We start from the raw sequence: 22,500 nt of genomic DNA, 5'->3' as shown, positions 1-22,500 counted from the left end.
TGTATGCATACAGTAGCGTGTGCGGGCACAGAACAAGCACACAGCCTAAATGCATACGATTGTATCCTGTATTTTAGTTTTATCCTGATCATATGGGAAAAATAATAGTGAGTTTGCGGGCGCTGTAACTGCAAATGTTTGTTTTCATCGGGCAGAATACTCCATTCCCATTTGGAAAATATTAGACCATGGCCTGAGTCAGCAAAACTACATTACCATTTATATTACATATTTCTCCAGATATCTGGAGAGTTGTGACAAATTCTACCTTAACTGCATTCCAGAAACTTCATTAAATTGTAAAATGGAACGAATTTCATAAATAACCATTGCTATATGTCATTCCAAAGAGTGAATTGCAATGTAAACACTTCCATTTTGTTGTATGAGAGATGGCTGTTCCATAAAATTAAAATAGTTCTCCTATTAAAAACATCTGTTGCAAAGTGCAGTGCATTCATTCACTAGTACATTAGCACAACCCCTGCTCTCTCTCTCTCTCTCTCTCTCTCTCTCTCTCTCTCTCTCTCTCTCTCTATTGTATTGTTGTATATATCAGTTTTTTTAGACTAACAACTTGACATTGATTAAGCAATGTATGATGATAAAAACAATGCATAAGATTAAGCAATGTATGATGATAAAAACAATGCATAATTTCGTATTATGGGTGTGTGCCTTCGCCAGTTTTTGTCAAGATCCTGTCATTGTGGTACAAAGGAATGGTTAATGATAACTCCAATTTAGATAAGGTTGGCGTTGCTAGTATTTGCCTGGTTTAGATTTTGCTATTAATGGTGGGTATTGCTTAAAGATTTAAAGGTCACTCATGAATGACAGAGGCAAGGGACAGTGACATTGCCCTATCAAGCAGGACAATGCCCCTCTCCACCTAAGCTAGAACCCAGGAGGGCTGGGCAATGGTTGCTGATGACTCAGCTGACAAACCTATAGGCTCCCCCAAACCACCTATCCTTAGCTCACAAGGAAGGTGAGGTTGTAGTGACCAAAGGAACTAACGAGTTTGAGCGGGACTCGAACCCCAGTCTGGCGAGCAAATCAGCCCCCGGATTAAGACCTCTTATTTTTATTCAAAGAGATGTAAAACCTTTATTGCAAATCTAATTCCACATTCCATTGCCTTTCTGAATTTCGTATGTGCATAATTATTATCTCTGATCATCTGTCTTCTAAATATATAGCTCAGATACTCTCGAGACATATTTGTCCATTACTCCCTTGGTTAATGCTGTTGAATACAATGAAGTGTGTGAAAACGTAAGCACATGAAGAGTTCTATTAAAAGGAAGAGTTCTTAGCGAATCGGATGTTAACGACGATTACTTTCAACCTTAACTTGTTAAGTTTCTGGGAGTAATGAACTGGGACACATTTTTATACGTGAATTTCAAGATCGATCTTAAATCAAAGTTAACAGTTTTTATTACCGTAAAATTGGTAATGTTAATATGATTCAGAGGCAAGATTCTAATGCAAAGGTTTAGATGGGAAATTTAAATCATTATATAAAACTTTTTTTTTTTTCAGATGGGCTTTATGTACTCCGAAACTTTTTCTGTCAATGATTTAGAAACAAATAATTGTGTATTATACTGAATATAAAAGGAGCAATAGAACATTTTCAAATAATGATTAATAAGCGAAGTGAGATGAAGGTTTGGATGGTATGTGAAGGTTAAAGTGGAGTGGAGAGGAGGAAGGAGGAAAATGATAAATAAGAAGTCGAATAACAGTATAGTGACAAAGGCAAAAGACACTGGGTATATACAGATAATAGACGAGCTTGCATGTGCTGCATGAAGATGAATGCACTCTGTAGTAAATATATCATGATAATCTCCCATTAGTTGGGAGCGGACAATATTCTTATCAAAGTAATGTAATGGTAAAATGCAGTGAGGCGGGGAATCGTAATAAAGAAACGGTCTATTTAGGTCATAACGATAAGGAAGAATAGGAGGAAATGGTATAAAACCTTAGAGGGAAAATGAAAACAGATTTTGATGTTGTATAAAGGATGTAAATCATAAAATTTCAAGTTAAAAACTAACGAATAAAAACGAGTTAAAAACTAACGAATAAAAACGAGTTAAAAACTAACGAATAAGATGAAATTGCAGGTTAATTGAATAAAAATATTTTCAAAATAGTCTGGTTTTAAGATAAAATCAAAATTTGAGGGGTTTCTTTTCTGAGTTTTTGAAGTGTTAGTAGAGGTTATCGGTAATCAAGTTTATGAAAAGTAAACAAACATTAATATTATGTTATTGTAGGTATTAGATTTCCTTTCTTGTAACATGTGATTCACTCTTTGATGTTGTTATTAAAGTGAGTATGTTGGTTCATTAGTAAATTAAAGTTTTTGATGTTCTTAAAAAAGAAAAATACTGATATATATTGTGATGCGTCCATAATGTATAAGATGCAAAGCAATATAAATAATTCTAAATCCTTCAGATTTGCTAGTTTAACAAGGGAAGTATTTTTAAATGTGATGATTTATATAGAATTATCTTTGCTGTGGCCCACAAACCCTAAAAGGAAATTCTTTATATGATATATATATATATATATATATGTGTGTGTGTGTGTATATATATATATATATATATATATATTTACATAAATACATATATATATATATATATATATGTATATATATATATATATATATATATTTGTGTGTGTGCCCGCGCGCATGTGTGTGGGCGTGCCTCTGTGTGTGGATACACATCTATCAACTTTTCCTTTTCCTCGGAGTGTGAATGCTACCTGAAGTTTTAGCCATCCAATTTTCAGAAAGTCTTCTGGAATGAGGTTGCTAGCCTTGCGCCATTTCCTATCTTAATGGGCTCTGCAGCAGTCATCAAGTACCAGATATTAATTCAATGCTTTATAGATGCACACATGCACATATGTATTATATATACACAAAATATGTGTATATATTATAAATGTATGTTATATATCGATATCATCATCGTTAGCCGATCCTAGTCCACTGCAGGACAAATGCCTCGGACATGTCCTTCAATTCGCATCTGTTTATTGTCTTTCTATGCCTGGGTATACCCATAAATTTTTTTAGCTCTCCAGTCCATCGTCTTCCCTTCCTTCCCCTGCTTTGTTTGCAATCTCTAGTGACCCATTCTGTTATTTCTCTTGTCAATCTATTATCGGTCATTCTCATTATATTTCCTGTCCATTTCTTTTTCTTACATCATGTTAGAATATTATTTACTTTAGTATACTTTCGCATCCATGTTGTTCCTTTTCAATCTCTTAGTTTTATCTCCATCATTATTCTTTCCATAACTCTTAGAGTTTTAACTAGGTTATGTTCCAAGGCTTTAGTAAGGGTCCGAGTTTCTGATGCATAATTTAATATAGGTTGGAATTTCTGATTAAATACTATTATTTTTAGAGAATGCAGCATTTTAGTTTTCATAATCTTATTTTGTTGACCAAAAACTCTCCATTTTATGATTATCCTTTTAATTTTGGTCTCCTGTACTTGGGACACACGCGCGGTCTGCCCTAAGTACGTACAATCATTAACAATCTCTATAGGTTCTTTTTTCATACTTTGCAATTCCTCCCATTATTCACTAAACACAACTATGTCATATGCAAATATTAAGTTGTTAAGATATTCCCCATTAAGGTTAATTCCTACATTTTCCCAATCTAAATTCTTGAAAAATATTTCTGGGGATGTTGTGAATAATTTAATATAGAACGGGTCTCACTGTCTACTACTTTCTCAATCAGAATGTTCTCATTATCTTTATGTAGTTTTAAGATTGCTGTACTTCTCGTAAAGAGTTCTCTTGCTTGAGGATACGTTCTATGTTATTTCTCTTCCTATTTTTTATTTTGAGTTTTTATAGTTTATATATGAAAGATCTATTTTGATATTGTTACTGTTCTTAAAATCTTATTTTAATTGTTGATTACTTCTATTGTAATTTATTTGTTTCCTTTTCTTTGAAAGGCTTTCTTCACTGCTGAAGTTTTGACAGAATTAAAACATTTCTCATAGTCTATAAATGCCATACATAGTGATTTGCCATACTCTGTAGATTTTTTTTCCATTAGCTGGTAAATTACACGGATATGGACAGTTGTTAAATAGCCTACCTGCTTCTGAAGTCTTCCTGCTCTCTTGGTTGATTGAAGTGTAGGTGTCTTTCTATTCGGCCTAATATGTTCTCTGCAAATATTTTATAAATTACGGAGAGTAAACTTATTAGGGAGTAATTTTTCAAGTCTTTGGTGTCTCTCTTTTTATAATTATTATTATAATGATCAAGTTTTTCCAAGCTGAAATCTCCTCCACGTATTATTAAATCAATTGTTAGGCCATGTTCTCCTGCTGATTTCCCTCTTTTCATACCTTCTAATGCTTTCATTACTTCTATTGTAACTTTTGATACCTGCACAGGTGTTTATATCTATCTATCTATCTATCTATCTATATATATATATATATATATATATATGTATATATTATCTATTTATCTATCTTTATGTGTGCCATAACTATTGTCAACGTCCATATGAATATCATAACTGAGGGAATTTGGCATTTCAGCTTCTAAAGTTATCGAGTTTTATACTTTCTGATTCCCTCGTCTGTTGATAATAGGATATACGAGGTTGCCCAATAAGAGACCAAAATGAAGCTGGAATTTGTTTTATAATTATCTCCTTAATTAGAATGATGTCACCGTGTCACCCAGATATCGATCTTTACAGTAGTATGAATAATTCCTCTTTTCTATCATTAACATGAAATTGATCCTCGGTATTTTGTCAGAGAAAAATAAAGGCTTAGAGAGAGAGAGAGAGAGAGAGAGAGAGAGAGAGAGAGAGAGAGGAAAAAAATATAATTTGGAAATACTAATCTCTATCATGATAGAAAGGCTGAGTCAATGCAAATTAGTTATTGGTAATGACATATATGAAAATATTTTGTGTGTGTATGTGTGTATGCATGCATACTGTTGCTACAAATCCTCGCCAACTGCGAGATCAGTGCCAACCGATGCTGGGGAAGATGGTGAGGTCTGTGTCATTTCCGTTCCAAGGCTCCGCCATCCCATCTTAAACCATGATAATAAATTAAGATCGCAGTATAAGATTAGTCCTGTATAGAGATGGATGGTATGAACGTATCCACGAGTTCGCGATGAGAAAATTCTAAGCTACTTCGTTGGTCGGTTGGAAAATATGACTACAGGAGGATTTTAGGCTAAAGGAAGCATGGGATTCTTGTTGGATTTTTATTCGTTCGATAAACTCATCCCATGATTCGCCTCGCGCTCACGAGGTTGATGAATGAAGCGGATTTCATCCCAGCCCTTTTTATTCTTCATCATCAGCATCCATCTCCTTTTCCCTTGAATTTCCTTCTTGTGGTGATGGAAACGTTAGTGTTCCTTTACTTGGCAATTTTTTAATAGTTATGTGTGCATTTACATATGCTGCATGCACATTGTATAGAAGACCCATTTTTATATTATATTTGAAAAAGCAATAAGTATGATTGTTTTCGGTTGGGAAATAAGCATGATGGACTTGGTTTAAGTGCTTGGAACTTAATTATAAGTTATAAGCCCACATAACATCTGCCAGAATGAAAGCGTTGAAAACTTATGTAAGATATTCCATTATATATATATATATATATATATGTGTGTGTGTGTGTGTGTGTGTGTGTGTTATAAACACAATTGTTTCTATTCTCTTTATACTCACAATATTGCACTGGTAATCGAATCCACCATGTCTTAGCTTGTTCCAACATTGATCCACATAAAAGATGGATGTCACTTGATAGCTTTGTACTTTTTGGCTGGAATTTTTTATTTTTTTTTTTTATTTTTATTTGAGAAACTATTACATATTTTATTATTGCATATTCGTTTAGTAGTTACTATAAGGAAAACCCCTATTATTGTTATTCCCAATTTGTATGGAAGGTGACCAGAGATGTTGTCTGTTCCAAGAGACGCGATCTAATGTTAATTTGCGAAGTGCTTCCAAGTTGGTTTCCTGTCTCTCTCTCTCTCTCTCTCTCTCTCTCTCTCTCTCTCTCTCTCTCCTCATGAGAGAGGAAATTTCTGTAATTGGCGAATTGCTCATTACTTGTGAGAGTTTGAAACGTAATTTACGTGGAATTAAAAGCTGTAATGAGAAAAGTTTGTAATTTGTTAAATGACATCATTACGATAATATGTGTGGACGTTTCGTAGACTGATTAGTGCTAGGTCTTATAGAACTATTTGTTTCGGAACAGCATTAAATGCATAGGTGGTTAGAGCCTACAGTGCACCTCCCGCTGCGTAATGTAGGCTTTTTCTTGAGGGCTTTGGCAGCGTCTTAAAACTACTATGCACCCTTTCACGACTTTTATTACCTTCCCCAAGGAGGTTATATTTTCGAGTCAGTTTATTCATTTATTTATTGATTGATTGATTTGTGTGTGTCTGTGGTCAAAACTACGGATTTTGATGAAATTTTCACCACAGACAAATCTTGGGTCATGGACAACCCCATTAAATTTTGGAGATGAACTGGATCCGCATCCGGATTCTAGTTTATTTATTTGCCTTTTTGTGTCTCTGTGGACATGATTACGTCAAAACTATTCGACCGATTTTAACGAAATTGACACCACAGATAGATCTTAGGTCATGGTAGATCCCATTAAATTTTAGAGGTGATCCGGATCCGGATTCTATGTAGTTTATTTGTGTTCCTGTATGTCTATCTGTGGACTGGCGTACACCAAAAATACTTGACAGCTTTTGACGAAATTTTCACTACAGATAGATCTTAGGTTATGGAAGATCCCATTAAATTTTGGAGATGATCTGTATTCGGTTTCTAGATCTGGATTAGCATTTGTCGCCATTTTAAAGATAACGTCAAAAAAAGTTGACGTATTTTGACGATATTTTCACAGATAGATCTAAGGTCATAGATGACTCCATTACCTTTTGGAGATGATCCGGATTTGGAGTCTGGTTTATTTGTTTTGTCTGTGGCCAAAATCCCATCAAGTCCAGTGAGATAACCTTGTTTCTGATCCCTTTCTCCCATTTTGCTGACCAACTTCTTATGCCTCACAATTTAGTGCAATGGTGGAGTTTTCCTAGACCTCAGCGCTGACTGGCCTTATGACCCAATATAAATCTCATGTAAATTGTGCAGTTTATACTTGCGGCAGTTTCATTTTTCAAGTAAATCGCCATCCATTGAGTTGGTTATGTCTGCTTTGTTTCTCAATTGTTTTGCTTTTGGCTGGTTTAGATAATTTTGTAGTTACCATCATTCTTTAAAGTATACTTTTCCATTTCATGTGATGATTTTTTTTTTTTTTCGGTTTCATATTCCTGTTCGATAATGAATATTCCTTAAAGTTAAGTTGATATATCAGATGTTTCTGATATCTGATAATTTTGTAATGTAGAGAATGCACTTAAAACTACACCGCATCACTAAATCCTGCCCTGGTATGTTTGTTTCCTCAAACATACCAGGCCTTCATTAGACTAATGGGACATCTTAACGGTTTTACAGTTATTTTATGGTCTCTCTCTCTCTCTCTTTCTCTCTCTCTCTCTCTCTCTCTCTCTCTCTCTCTCTCTCTCTCTCTCTCTCGTCTTTTAGTCCAGGTATCCATATGAAAGCTTCTGTTGAAAATTTGCCGTTAAAAAAAAAAAACGGTAAAAATCTTGGAATAAATGTTGTCAGGCATTTGCCTTCTTAAAAAACGGATATATTAACGTAAAGTAGTGATATTACGGTCACCAATCCGTAAAAGATGATAACAAAGAAAGGTAAAATTACGGTCGCCAGTATTTTACTGAAATACGATTGAGAACAGTATATTTTTACGTGTAATTTCCCATTAAAATTACATTTTTTTAAAGTGTTATATGTCCCATTGGCTTTTCTAACCATTTTTATCATGTAGACAGAAGTACGATCGTCATTTCCCATCTCCTCTTCGCCTTCTTGAAACTCCTTTCATGTAATTTTCAATTCTCCCATCTCCAGAGGCTTCTCTCCTTCTTATTCTTGGAAAGTTGTCCACCAGACGAAACTTTAGCAATCAACTTTGGTCTTACAAGAAGTGCTGACGACCCTCTAGCGACCACCAAGGGAAAACACTTTCAACGTGAGACACACTTGGGTCGTCTTAGGTTGCAGGGGCAATATTTTATGGGCCTAATTACAGTTAAGCACACACATGCATGTACTCAGGCTGTTGAAACTCAGACATATGCATATATGGTCTTGGATAACTCATCTGTGTTCAAATGCATTTTGGTTTATTGAGTAGGAAAACAGTACTTTAATGTTATTGTTATTCTTTATATTTAAAATTTAAAGATATATCGTAGTGCCAAAGACGACCTATCCTACTTCAACTGTATTGTGCAGTGGGAGAATACCATTCTAATTTTTTTCCTTCTATGTTATTGATTGATTTATTTGAGGTTTTCTGTCATCCTGACATCTAAGGTCATCGACGCCGATATAATTTATTATAAACTGAATGTAGTTTCTCAATATCTGAAATGCCACTATGCATCTCTTCCTAGTAAGCGAAAGAAATAGATTTACTGATTTAGTATAATTTTTCCTGTTGTTCATAATGCCTTATATTCTTGTATCGTAATTAATTCCTTATCGTTTTTTCTCCCTACAGGAAGAGAGTGGGTGGTGGGGGGGCAGATCGGTCGCTACCACCTGACCCACTCCCCCCCTATCTCCTCCCCTCCCAAACGACAACATCCACTCCCCCTCCTTCCCACCCTCCCACCCCCAAGCTAGAAAGGCGTCGTTGTGGGGCATCACACAGAAGCAGAAGAAGAAACCAACAGACGGAGAGGCGGACAGAAGTTGATCAGCCATGGACTCCGAGAACCGGGTTGTGCTTAATGTTGGTGGCATTAGGCATGAGACCTATAAGGTGGGTGACGGTGGAAAGGGCGAGGGAAGGGGGGGGGGGGGGGGGGGCTGTTAATAGAAGCCGGGATGAGGATGGTCATGTTTGGGCGATAAATTATTTGATTGACATGAATATTTTATTTCTTTCTTTTATTAATAGTGATTTTATTTATCTAGTAGATTTGATTATACTGCAATAGATCACCATACGTATTCTTTTTCATTTAGTTATGACAAAACTTCTCAGCATCTCTGATAATCGTAATTATGAATTCTAATGCTGTCGTTTTTTAATGAATATGAATTAATGATGATTATTATAATTTTCTAATGTTGATGAGGAGCCTTTTAAGTTTGGTAGTCGTGATAATGAGAGTGGAATTCAGATGATAATTATTTTTGAAGATGATGATTATTAATGATCATTTATTGGCTATTTGATGCAATGGCGATAGAACTGTTGATTTGGATGATTGCTGTTTAATTCGAGGATGATATTGAAATTTAATGATAGTATTTTTTTATGACTACCACGTTAAATGATGTCGATAACCGGCGAGGGAAAAAAGTTGACGAGGAAGTTTTAATTGCTGTTAGGAGTTCATTTGATATGCAGATAGCTCAGCTGATTGGAATGTGTCCAAAGCTATATGTTTGGGTTATAGATTTTTTCCAGTTCACCTGCTTTGAAATTCTCCTGTTTCGTTTTATTATCTTCATTCGCATTATTCCGTTTCTTTTTACAAAGCAGCAATACTTTATTTTTACTATTCCATCGATTTTTCAATGCCACAGGATCATTCGTTAAGCTTTTATCAATTCAGGATTCTTAAGATTAGCTTTATTGATGGTATTAAAACGATAAACATTTATATTTAGAAATTAGTTGTAAATTCAATGACCCGAATTCTGAAAACTTTTTCCAATATATGCTTTCAAGAGAGAGCCTTTGCCAGTTCGAATACGGTGTGGAGGGAGAGTTTCTTCAGTTAAATCCTGAATATAGGATTCTAGATTTCTTTAAATGAAAACCTTTCCAAAAATATAAGGAAATTGAAATGTTGAGTTTGTTGAGATGAGCCGTTGCTCTGACGTAGCTTTTGGTAAATAGACCAATAGATTTCGTACAAGCAGATGTTTAGGGATATTCGACTCCGTGCTGTAGTGCTAATCATTATTTGTCATGAGAAGTTTGTTAAAATTGATCCTCTATTTGCTTTATTACTTTATCAAAATTTGTTGTTCTCTGTCGTTCATTCCTACCTGTATACCAAAGTCTAACCCTCATTTTTTACTTAATTTCCTTTTTAATTCTTTACACTGGGCCATTCTTGATGATTCTTGGAATAGGTGCAGTTTTGCGTCCATGGATATAATTGTTTACTTTTAAAATTCTTCCTCGTTTTCCAAAGCAACAGTGGGGAATAGGGATGTAACTAGTATAGTACATGGCAATTGTATTTGCCTTCCCTCTTTATTGATATTGTTGAATGTTGAATGCATTGAATCTCATATATGCCAAAAGGAAATGTAATTTAGATAGCCTGATATAAGAGGTTTCTTCTTGCATGTGTATTTATATGTTTTATAAGATACTCGTTTATCATTCTAATTTTGTCTCCCAGGCGACACTGAAGAAGATTCCTGCCACTCGTCTGTCGAGGCTTACGGAAGCTCTTGCCAACTATGACCCCATCCTTAACGAGTACTTCTTCGATAGGCATCCTGGCGTCTTTGCTCAGGTGAGTGATTCACCTCAATATTATTTGCCACATGATTTAATTGCTCTGTTACTGTAATATTTATAGTTTGTGAACATTTTCTCATTCCTTTTGTAACCTTTATTTATTCATTTATATGCTAATCACAATATTCTCAACCGTTCTTTTGTATGGAAACATAAGTTCAGGATACTACCTGTACATAATCAACACATAGACCTGCTTGTTTACCCAATGAATATTATAGAGCCTTATTGACATCCTTGTGACACAACCCTTGTTTTTGTTTGCTCTCTCTCTCTCTCTCTCTCTCTCTCTCTCTCTCTCTCTCTCTCTCTCTCATTTTATGAGATTTTATGAGAATTCTTTCTGAAGACTGACGTAATCTGTTTTTTTTTTTTAGTAATCAGAATTATGATTAGCGTCACTCTTCGAGAGTCCCTGTAGGTTAAAGGGCTTTAATTAATAATTATTTTTAAGAGTCTTTGCTTGCGATATTCCCTTTCATTTTCATTTAAGAGAACATAGACCGTTGATGATCTTCAATAAAACATTGTGTTTGTAGTTTTAAGATCATGTTGGAGCGCTACCCGCGAGCGACATTTTTCATTATTGTCGATCAAGTCTAACTTACACAAACACCCACACATACTGTACATATCATCCTCATCATCATTATCATCTTCAGCCGTTATTAGTTCACTGCAGAACAAAGGGCTCAGACATTTACTTTATATATATATATATATATATATATATATATATATATATATATGTGTGTGTGTGTATATATTATATATACTGTGTATATATATATATATATATATATATATATATATATATATATATATATATATATATATATATACACACATAGTAAAGCGTCAACATTTTATATTATAATGATAAATATAGTTCACATTATTATTATAATTATTATCTTTTATGTTAGGATTATGATAATAATAATAATAATAATAATAATAATAATAATAATAATAATAATAATATTCATGGTCTTTCTGTGCAAGTCCATACCCACATACTTTCTTATTTCGTTAACCCATCGTCGTCTTTTCCTTTCCCTATTTCTTTTACAATCTCTAGGGACCTTTTCTGTTATTTTTAATGTCCATCTGTTATCTGTGATTCTCATAATATGTCTTGCCCATGTCCCTTTCTTTCGCCCATATGTTAAAATATCCTCTACATTAGTTTGCTCTCGTATCCATGTTGCTCTTTTTCTGTCTCTTAGTGGTATTCCCTCCATTATTCTTTCTTTCCCTATCTCTTTCAGTTGTAACTAGCTTATATTCTAAGGGTTTAGTAAGGCTCCAAGTTTCTGATACACAAGTAAAAACTGATAGGACCATCTCATTAAATACTTTCCTTTTTTTTGAGAAAGTCCTTTATTCATAATCTCATTTTGTTTTCAAAAAGCTCTCCATTCCATCCTTATCCTTCTTTTGATTTCGGTCTCATGTCCTAGGGAAACTCACACATAAATATTATATTATATATATATATATATATATATATATATATATATATATATATATATATATATATATATATATATATATTTACTATATATATATATATATATATATATATATATTTACTATATATATATATATATATATATATATTTACTATATATATATATATACTTACATAGTAAAGCGTCAACATTTTATATTATAATGGTAAATATTGTTCACATTATTATTATAATTATTATGATTATCTTTTATGTTAGAATTATGATGATAATAATAATAATAATAATAATAATAATAATAATAATAATAATAATAAGTTATTATTATTATTATTATTATTAAATTTTATTTAAAACTATAACGTTGTTTATGCCGTTTTTATTCTCCTCCATATCCATATATGAATGATATACAGAAGTTCTCAGTGGGGAGACCCTGAACAGAAATGACTTTATGCCTAAATATGTAAGATTTTATCTGACTGCGCAAGGTTACTTTCTCGTGTGTCCAAAAAGGTCGATAATAATGATTACTTTCCTAATTCTGTTCTTATTGCTATTCATGTACATTTCTTTTTAAGAATTATTGGTGTCAGTCAGAAAAGAAAATGATAATAGGTTTTTTATGCTCTGCATTTGATAACTGTCACATGTATAAAGTAAGGCCAAGTAAAAGGAAAGTAAAGTTCTTAAGCGCCTCTTTTATAATACTTGAAATAAACTCGGTCAATGAGTTATTTACTTCCGTTTTTTTTATTTGTATAAAATGTTAGTTGAATTTTAATTCAACAGAATCAGGTGATTTCAGCTCGTTTGATTATTATCAATAAATTTTAATTCAGTTATAAACTGCCAAAACCTAAGTAGCATTTTTTTCTAATGTTTGATAACGCCCCCCCCCCCCCTTAATAAAAACATGACTGTCACCTGCATTTTTAAGCTGATCTCTAATTGTTCGTTTTTATTATTTTCCAGACTTAGATTGGAGTTTATTATAAATTAAACGATCTCAAATACGAGAGCATAGTAATTTGAATCGCATTAGAATATGATTGGCAATAAAAATATCAATGCGTCATTTTGATTCTGTTTCGTCTCCCGAAAAGCTAACAAACCTGAACAGCTTTTGCTCTCTTTGAATGAAATGCTTTCCCCTATGCTTAAAATTCATTGCTAAAAATCTTTAGAACCTGGTCTATCACGAAATTTATATGCATATTTATACTTTGTAAGTTTGTATACGTAAACACTTTTCTATGAAATCCAGAATATACGGGGGGGGGGTGGCAAATCCTTCCGAGAACTCTAACCGATTCACAGAAGAAAGTAATCCTCACACTTTTCACCCAATACCAGGAAACCTTACTAAGAAAAACAGAAGTGGGGGACGTATCTCATTGAAAGTATGGAAGTTAATCCAAATGGGAATTATTTTAAATAGTATTTAATTCGAGCTTGGGATTTCATTGGAAATTCTTGAAATGGTTGAATAGAACTTTAAAGATCAAGTTTGGTTGGGTGGAAAATGAAAAGCCAGGTGACGATGGAGAAGCAAGTTGAAATGGAAGGAAATTCTACCTCTGGATAGCATCCAAATTGGTTTCAGTTAGTAGGATTGGATTAGATGTATGAATTTGGGCTGTGTATCTCAGCGTTGGGACCTGCGAGGCTATTCACCACCGAGTAAAGGATATCATCACTAGCCGTTCTAAGCAACTGTAAATTTTAGGAAGAACAAAGAAACAGGGGAAATTGAAAAGCGATAAAAGGAGAGGGAGGAATCCAGAGCGATTCCAAGGAAGAGCCGAGTGGAAAGAGGTCAGTAAAACAAAAGATAGATGGGAAGGAATTGGGTCCCGAATAAAAACATCTCATGAAAGATTTACGAGAGGAAAGGTAAATGAGGAGAAACGACTTGACACCTACGGAGGAAAGAAAACAAATTAATGGTAGATGTATATTGTTGATGGTGTTATTGGGCTAAAATAGTTATATTGCATTCAGTTATTGATATTGTTTTTACATATTAAAAAAAATTAAGAATAAAACAAGGTTTAGATTTTAGAGATTACCTTGTATGGATTCGTACAATTGCTTTTTATTTGGTTTTAACGAAATCATAATAAATCTGAACTAACTGCTATTGAGCTTGAATTGTAAAAGGTAATTTTATCTTTAAGTGCAATAATTAGAAAAACACTCTAATCCAAAAAGGATTTTCCTGCCCACAAAACTAGTGTGGATCTCCGCCCAGTTATATTTATTCTATAGATCTACAATATTTATAATTTTCATAAGGGCATCTTATAGGCATCCTTTCAGTTTTATGACCTCCTGCTGAAAAACCTCACACCACTGGTATTATTATTATTATTTTTATTAAAATTATTACATCCGGCCAGGAAGTTATGTTCTTACCTATATCTGTTTGTTTGTTTGTCACCAGCCTAACTCAAAATGTTACGGAATTTTCATGAAAATTTCAGGATATGTCGGAGATGAATTAAGTTACGAAGTTATAAGATTTTGGCTGTGATCCCGATCACCAACCGGATCCAGTATTTTTATTATACAGTCAACATAGGAAAGAGGGAAAGCTTAGACAGTGGACTAGAGTAAATTATTGACAATCTTCATTGGCTGAGGTTCGAAGTCTCGGATTTCTTTTTCTAATTATTATTATTATTATTATTATTATTATTATTATTATTATTATTATTATTATTATTATTATTATTATTGTTGTTGTTGTTGTTGTTGTGACAACTCAAGGGACTTTCATTTATGCATGAGGCCATTTGTGTCAATAGGCGTAGGAGGAGATGATGATGATGATGATTATCACGAGCATGTGGTGACTAATATTTATTTCTTCTGATAGAAAGAAAGTCACCTTAACAATACTCGTCCTCTTAAAGGCCCAGATCCATCATTGATGTCTCAGTAGTGCCAAATCTTCTAACACAAAATCTTGTATTAGTTCTATGACTGGAAAGTGAGTGTATTGATGGCTCGAGTCCTCGAGGTCCAAAGCCGTTTAACTTAATGATTCTGTTTTTAATGTCATACAGAGTGCATAGATCTTCAAAGTAGTATTCCATGACAGTTTGAGAAGTGTCATACCAAAAAACATAATATCCTTGAGATTTTACGATATTGAAAACTTAATAAGCTAAAGAGAGATAAACATTTTCGCCAGCAGGAGAACTTTGTCTGCACTGACCTGCTTTTCGAGGTAGACCGCATGAGATTTTTCAGACATCTACTATTGAAGTCCTGTAACTATTGTATTAATGTTTCTAGTATTTTTAACGAATTGAATTATTATGAATTTCAAAAGGGCTAATAAGATTCCTGCCATTTCAACATGCTTTATAAGCCATTTAATTTCAACCTTATCATCCACTTAGTGGAATGTTTTCTGAATTCAGTTTAGCTTAATTTAGTCTTTTGTGTTTTTGTTTAAAATGAACTTCCACTCAATGGAAACATCAAGACTTCAAAATGTTAAGTTAGGTTAAGTTAGGATTCTCCCAATAAGAATAGAATTTTATTGGTTCATGTAGCATTTAGATTTGCTCTAAGCGTTTATTTTTTTTAAGTAAACCAACGGAATTAAGTCCTTTATATATATATATATATATATATATATATATATATATATATATATATATATATATATATAATATATATATATATATATATATATATATATATATATATATATATATATACCTATCCTTCGGATCTTGACCACAACTGAAACTAAGATATACTCCTTGCTTATCCTAGTGTTCGAAGAAAGCAAGAGAACTCAAAGTGGAAAATCTCTCAGCTGCTAACAATGCTTCTTTTCTCCAATGCACAGGTCCTCAACTATTACCGAACGGGGAAGCTACACTACCCTACGGATGTCTGCGGTCCCCTTTTCGAGGAAGAGCTGGAGTTTTGGGGTCTCGACTCCAATCAGGTCGAACCGTGCTGCTGGATGACTTACACAGCGGTGAGTTCCCATTTGATATATATATATATATATATATATATATATATATATATATATATATATATATATATATACATATATACATATATGATATATATATGATATATATATGTGTGTGTGTGTGTGTGTGTGTTTGCCTGTGTATTTATTTATGTACAGTAGTGGATAATTATATATATATAATATATATATATGTGTATATATATATATATATATATATATATATATATATATATATATATATATATATATATAACATACTTGTAAACACTATATGTGCGTATGTATATGTATAGATATCTGTGGTCTGTGTTTATTTATCGTTATCTCGTTGTGTAATTTGAATGAAGTTTTTCTTTTCTGAATAATTATTATATTTATGATAGTTTCATGGGTGTCTGTCAGTGTAAGTGGCAGACAAGATTTCTCTATACCATATTTCAGCACAGTAAACAATATTTCATTCCACGAAACATGTGAAAAGAAAGAAGAGCGCTCTCATAACCCCCTCCCCCTTTCACTCCCTTTTACCACAGCTTCTTTGTAAGTTAGACTTTGATCCGTAATAAAATTAAGTTTATGGACCCTTTAACGCAAATTAAACTGTTAAATGATATGGAACAAGTAATGTTGGCAAGTGTATCAATGTTTAAGCATTAACTGTTCATAGGAAAGGTTATTATTACTACAGTAGTTTGCATATAGTTCTATTTCATCAGAATTATAAGTAAATATATATTAGTTGGTATGAAGATATTGATAAGTGTTCAAGGATGACAGTGGATCTTTATGGTGTGTATTTTGTGTTATCGTTTTAAAAGTTGTGGGTCAAATTTTAATTTTGTATTTTAATCAATTAATTCATCGCCATTTTGTAGCCAGAAAACTCTATCGATTGAGCATTAGAACAGCAATTATGTCGAACATCTTTCATAGCACTTTGGCTATTTTGCATAAGTAGTTTGATGAATAGTGAAAAATCTTCCTACAAATCATTCATGAATATACAATGTAAAATGAGAAAGCCGTCACAGCCTCCATTTTTTTGTTCTCAATACAAGAAAGCGTGTTATGCTAAAATTCACAGCCTGTCATCAATCAGTGACTAACATCATACTGGATGCAGAAAACGGCCGTAAATCTGCAACGCTATATTTGGGTCCGTCTCTGTCGCGTCTCCCTGTCTCTCTCATTCAGCTTTCAGTCCGCTTTTTTTCTTTTCCATGTAGCAACGTATCAATGGGGCAGTTTAAAAAAAATACGTTGATAGCAGTGAAAGATATTATGCATTGCGCTCATGTGTTTTTGATTCCATGCCGTAAGTTTTGCAGATGCTGTTCAGAGGAATAGATATTTCCTCTTTAAATTTTCATGAGGCTTGGCAGAATGATAGACTGTGTTTATGTATGGATGTGTGTTTGAGAGTGGTTGTGCGGAAGTGTGAGTTTTAGTTCAATACAAATTCTATTCAAAGGAGAAATTACCATCCTACAAACATTATCATAGCTTTTTAGTTTTCGCAAACGTCTGTACATTGAAAATGAGATGATCTTAAAGAATGTTGTTACTTTAGGTAGCTTAATAAATTTAACAATTCATATTATGATATAAAATTATCAAACTAAAGAGGATTCCAATTGCCATTTTAGGGTATTTGATCTGAATAGTACAAGAGATAGTCCTATGAAGGTTGGAAAGATTATTAATTGGTGTAACCAATTACAAAACCCAAGAACGAGAAGAGAGATCAACTTGGTGCATTTTTTGTTATGGCGAAAAAAAAGTGGAAGAGGAAACTGGAAGATTCAAAGAAGTAGCTGGAGCTTGGCACGGTATGTCTGTTCTAAAAATGAATGATTAACAAAGAAACGGTAAATGAAGTTGAACGAGAGTTTTTTGCATCACTGTACGATGTAGCCAGGGTCAAGGTCTGAACCAGGCTAGCACGTGTACAGTTCAGTATACCATTGAATTATTATTATTATTATTATTATTATTATTATTATTATTATTATTATTGTTAAAGAAGTTTAACTAGTGAAGAAGTAACATTGAGATTTGTATACCTTAAAATTTAAGTGAACTTGATCTTGGCAAATTTAAAACGGTTTAGGGAAGTTAAGAAAGAATATATGAAGGGAACAATTTCTTACAAAATTTATTTCAAAAAGTGTTTACATCACATTTAGATAGCCATATTATCATAATGTCGATATTATAGCTGAATGTAACACTTGACAAACAGCCATCATTGAAATATAGCTAAAGAGGTGGTGAAGACAACGAATAATTCATATGATTAACGCCTGCCTTATTGTTATTCTAAGGAAAGGAAGAATTATATCAGCAATACCAAATATGACTGTTTAATTTGGAGGCGAAAACTTCTACTATGGAAAAGCTAATCAATCAATCCTTACGGGCAACTAGATTTTGATATGCTAAGGATTTTAAGCATATTTAGTCAAGTTCGTGTAAGATTTACCGACGTTACATAAATGGTAGTTTCTGGATAACGGAAAGATTGAACCATGAGTTGAGCTCTGCCTCTGTTATGCTATGTAGGGTAAGGTGAAAAATAAATGCCCCAGAGGTATGAAAAGAAATGCTAAGGAGTAAGGAATATAAAATGTCACGTATGATTTAAGGTAAAACTTCTCATTTGCTTGGAAGTAAGTTTTGAAAATTGCAGCAATCACATGAAGAACCAAGAACAAATAATTTCGATCTATTGTTTAGTAAAGTAGGATTTTAAGAAGAGAAAGAGATTGAACAATTTCACTATGTTACATTATTTTGAGATCTTTTATTCGCATTTCTGAAGTGACACGGCTCTCCAGAAGGAACAGTTCTTAAATGAAGTGAGTTGAAAATTATGGAAGTTGCGCAGATGGGCGTAAAGAAACAACAGTGAACGAAGGGAAAGTTAAAGCAGTACAGGCGAGGTTGAATGTGCGTAGTAATTAGTAATACCGGTAATTGTTTATACAGTGAGACACGTAAGTAAAGTTTTATCTCTAGGGAAAAGCTTAGGAGAAATAAAGGAAACTCGGAACCGTGATATTAACAACTAAATGGCTCATGTGGTGACATTGATAAGGAAACTCCCTACACTTGACTGAAGTATTCTCTCCTAATTCTCGCTGTCCGTGACATCACCTTATGAGGGAAGGCAGGGAATGTGCTTTTCATATATAAGTATCCATTAAATGAGTTTTCACCTCCCATCACGTTTATGCATCAATTTAAAATCTACTTTTATTATTTTTTCAAAAGAAATTTTCACTTTACTTATGTGATACATGGTATCAAAAGTTCAATCAGTCTTTTGTTATTTCCCAAACAGTTTTTGGGCATTGTGTCCCAAATTACATAGCTTATGCTCGTATATGAAATATATTTGATGGAATATAGAAGTTTTTCTGTGTAAACGTACTTAATTATACATTCGTATACAAGAGGGAGAAAGAGAGAGCAAGGTAGATGGCGACCGACTTTAGTTGCATTTACCATTGTTACCCAGTTTTGTTATTATCTTAATGAGGGCATTCGACGACATTGTCTGCACAGCAGGTACCATTATCTTTAAAAGCACCGGCCCTTTACAAATGGCTGAACGGTGTCGCAGCAATTATCAGTTGGCGACTTCATCTGATAAACCTGTTCCTTTGGACGCTATCAGTTCTGGTCATTCATAATGGCGAAACGGAGGAGTCTGGTGCAGCATGCCTGTGTCAAGGGTGCCCCGAATGAAATGCCTGTCCGTATCGCTACGATCTTCAGAACAAACATTACCAAGAAGCCAGAACTTTGATGCTGTTGTGGAGAAGTCTTGAATAGAAACTAGCCGGTGAAATCGATGATGTACTTAATGGTCTAAATTTAGTAGCCGTTCGGCGATGAAAATGTGAAATTCGAATGACTCAGGAATGTAAATACACTTATCGTTATTAAGTGTTTTGATCCCATTATAGTTGAATATTATTATTAATGATTAAAATAATAATAGTAGTGACGTTTATGGTGTATTGAGAATAATTCTGGTATTCATTAAAAATTTGAGTACATACTTAATGAAAGACCGTAGTTTTTCTTAATGATTTTTGTAGATCTGAGGAAGCATATTATTCATTTTTCATGGATTGAAGTTTTCAAAGATTTATTCAAAACGTGCATTTTTTTTTAATTTAAGCTCGTAGTCAAAGTCAAAATCCAATTATGATTTTTCTTGGAAATTTATTTGTTCGACTTTTATTTATTTATATTTGTTGAATGTCGTTTAAAGTTTAAACGTGATACAACCAGTCTTTTCAGTTCAATTTCATTATTATTTTTATTTTGTGTTAATTCATATGATGGCATTTATGTATTTTTTCAATAGACTAAATAACTGGAGCTTACTTTCTTGAAAAGGGCACATTTAAAGCATTAGTCTGTACATTTATGTAAGATCTTATTTTAGTTTTTCTTGTAGCTTTCATATAAGTTGATGTTGGTCTTTTGTTCTCACGAAGACATTCTTCTTTGTCAAGTTGAATCTAAGCTTTAAATGTTTGTCAAGGACTGACTAAGAAGAGATTCATGTCAGAATTTTTTATCATTTTGTTTCTCGACTAAGGGACCATTATAAAGAATCTTTTTACGATGTATGACTTTCCGTTACTGATGTTCATTTCTTGGTTGTGTGCGTATGGTACGCCTAATTTTACTCTTTGAAAATCTTGTTATATTCTTATATATAAAGCTTGAAAACGTTACGTCCTATGCGAGGTAGCTATTAGGTACTAGTAGAGAGGCTAGGTGAATGTAAGTTTATTCGACAGGATAAGTAGCTTGTATACAAACAGTTGAGGGCAACGATGGCAAAAAAATTCAAACAATGTGAAGCATGAGATGATAAGCTTAAACTGGCTTTTCTAATAGCATTTCTAGAGAGCGCGAGAGATAGAAAAAAAGGAATAGCATTACAGTGTTTGAGGATGTATAAAACACGTGTCTTACAGTTTATAGTAATTATGTAAAGGTTGTCAAGCGAAAATCAATCCTCGACATAAATTATACATATACTGTAGTTGTAGAAATAAATTCTCCATGATAAGAAAAAGATGGAAATGAAATAGATATAACATGATAATTTTCTCATTATATTCATTGCGCTAAATAAATTTCCGAAAGGTTCTACAAGAAATATTGTCTCTATTAAATACATACCCGTAAAATATTTGTTATCGTGTTTTATTGGGTTTTCCTTAGTCTGTGATGAATATTGAATAACGTATGAATTAATTTTTTGAATTATTTAAGAGCGTCGCTTATTAACCAGAGATGGTGATTTAGAGTTCAGATCTAAAGATATGAAATGCATCATCATGAAGTCATGTCTTCTACTTCATAACTTGTGATTCCTATCATGTAATGATCTGTAAATGGAGTCATCAGCCTTATCTTGATAATCCATCGCTGACTTGAGCCTTTCAAGATGCACATCAGTTAGTAAGAACTTTAGAGATAGTTAGCTTGGGAAGTTCAAAGTCACTCTGTTGACTTAGGCTTGACTGCTCTTGGAATTAGTATCTAGTTCCATTTCTTAGACCAGATGAGGAACATATCAGGTCTTTATGTAACTATATTGATTGAACAGCTGAAATTTATCTGTAGCATTCATTGTAGTGGTTGATAACCTTTTTCCTTTTCTTTAAATATGATATCCAACTTCATTGTGTATTCTGTTCTTATGGGCTAACAAGGATAGGACGTTCTATTGTCCATTGTGTTGAAAGACCTACGTAGATATTGTTTTTTTTTTTACTGTCCTTAGATTTGTCTGCTTGAAACAATTAAGATTTGAAGACTAGTTAAGAAATTCTTTTATTTAGAAACTGAGCCTCATTTCTGATGGCTCATATATGTGCGTTTATATAATTTATATTTATGCTAATTCAATTGACAAATAAACGAAAGAACAAAACTTTAAGCTTAAAAGTGTTTGAACTCGTGCTGTATGAATTTTTCAGCTCATTGGTGTACCTACTGAAAACTTTAACTCAATCAATCATTCAGTTGGGTTCCAAAAGGCGCTAGAAGAATTGGAAGACCCTGCCAACATTGCTAAAGACTATGAAACGTGAAGTAGGAGATGATAAATGGAGAAGTATCGATGTAAAAGCTCAAGATAGAGGCGACTTGAGAAATCAAACCGAGGCCCTTTACATTAATAGACATAGAAATAGGTGATATGATATATATATATATATATATATATATATATATATATATATATATGTATGTAT

General features: G+C 33.1%; 1 protein-coding gene across 2 annotated transcripts in view; it reads left to right on the top strand.

The window, feature by feature from the left end:
- Window positions 1-22,500, top strand: part of LOC137618169 (potassium voltage-gated channel protein Shaw-like) — a 106,262-nt gene that overhangs the window by 10,441 nt on the left and 73,321 nt on the right. For both annotated transcript variants that reach the window (XM_068348223.1, XM_068348224.1), the window contains exons 2-4: window positions 8,744-9,007; window positions 10,611-10,727; window positions 16,076-16,210. In XM_068348223.1, coding sequence (XP_068204324.1) covers window positions 8,948-9,007; window positions 10,611-10,727; window positions 16,076-16,210 — 312 coding nt within the window. In that variant the 5' untranslated portion in view covers window positions 8,744-8,947. The remainder of the gene's footprint in view (window positions 1-8,743; window positions 9,008-10,610; window positions 10,728-16,075; window positions 16,211-22,500) is intronic.

Source organism: Palaemon carinicauda, chromosome 24 (genome assembly GCF_036898095.1).
Source record: "Palaemon carinicauda isolate YSFRI2023 chromosome 24, ASM3689809v2, whole genome shotgun sequence".
Lineage (NCBI taxonomy): Eukaryota > Metazoa > Arthropoda > Malacostraca > Decapoda > Palaemonidae > Palaemon > Palaemon carinicauda.
This window is presented reverse-complemented; position numbering and strand designations above follow the sequence as displayed.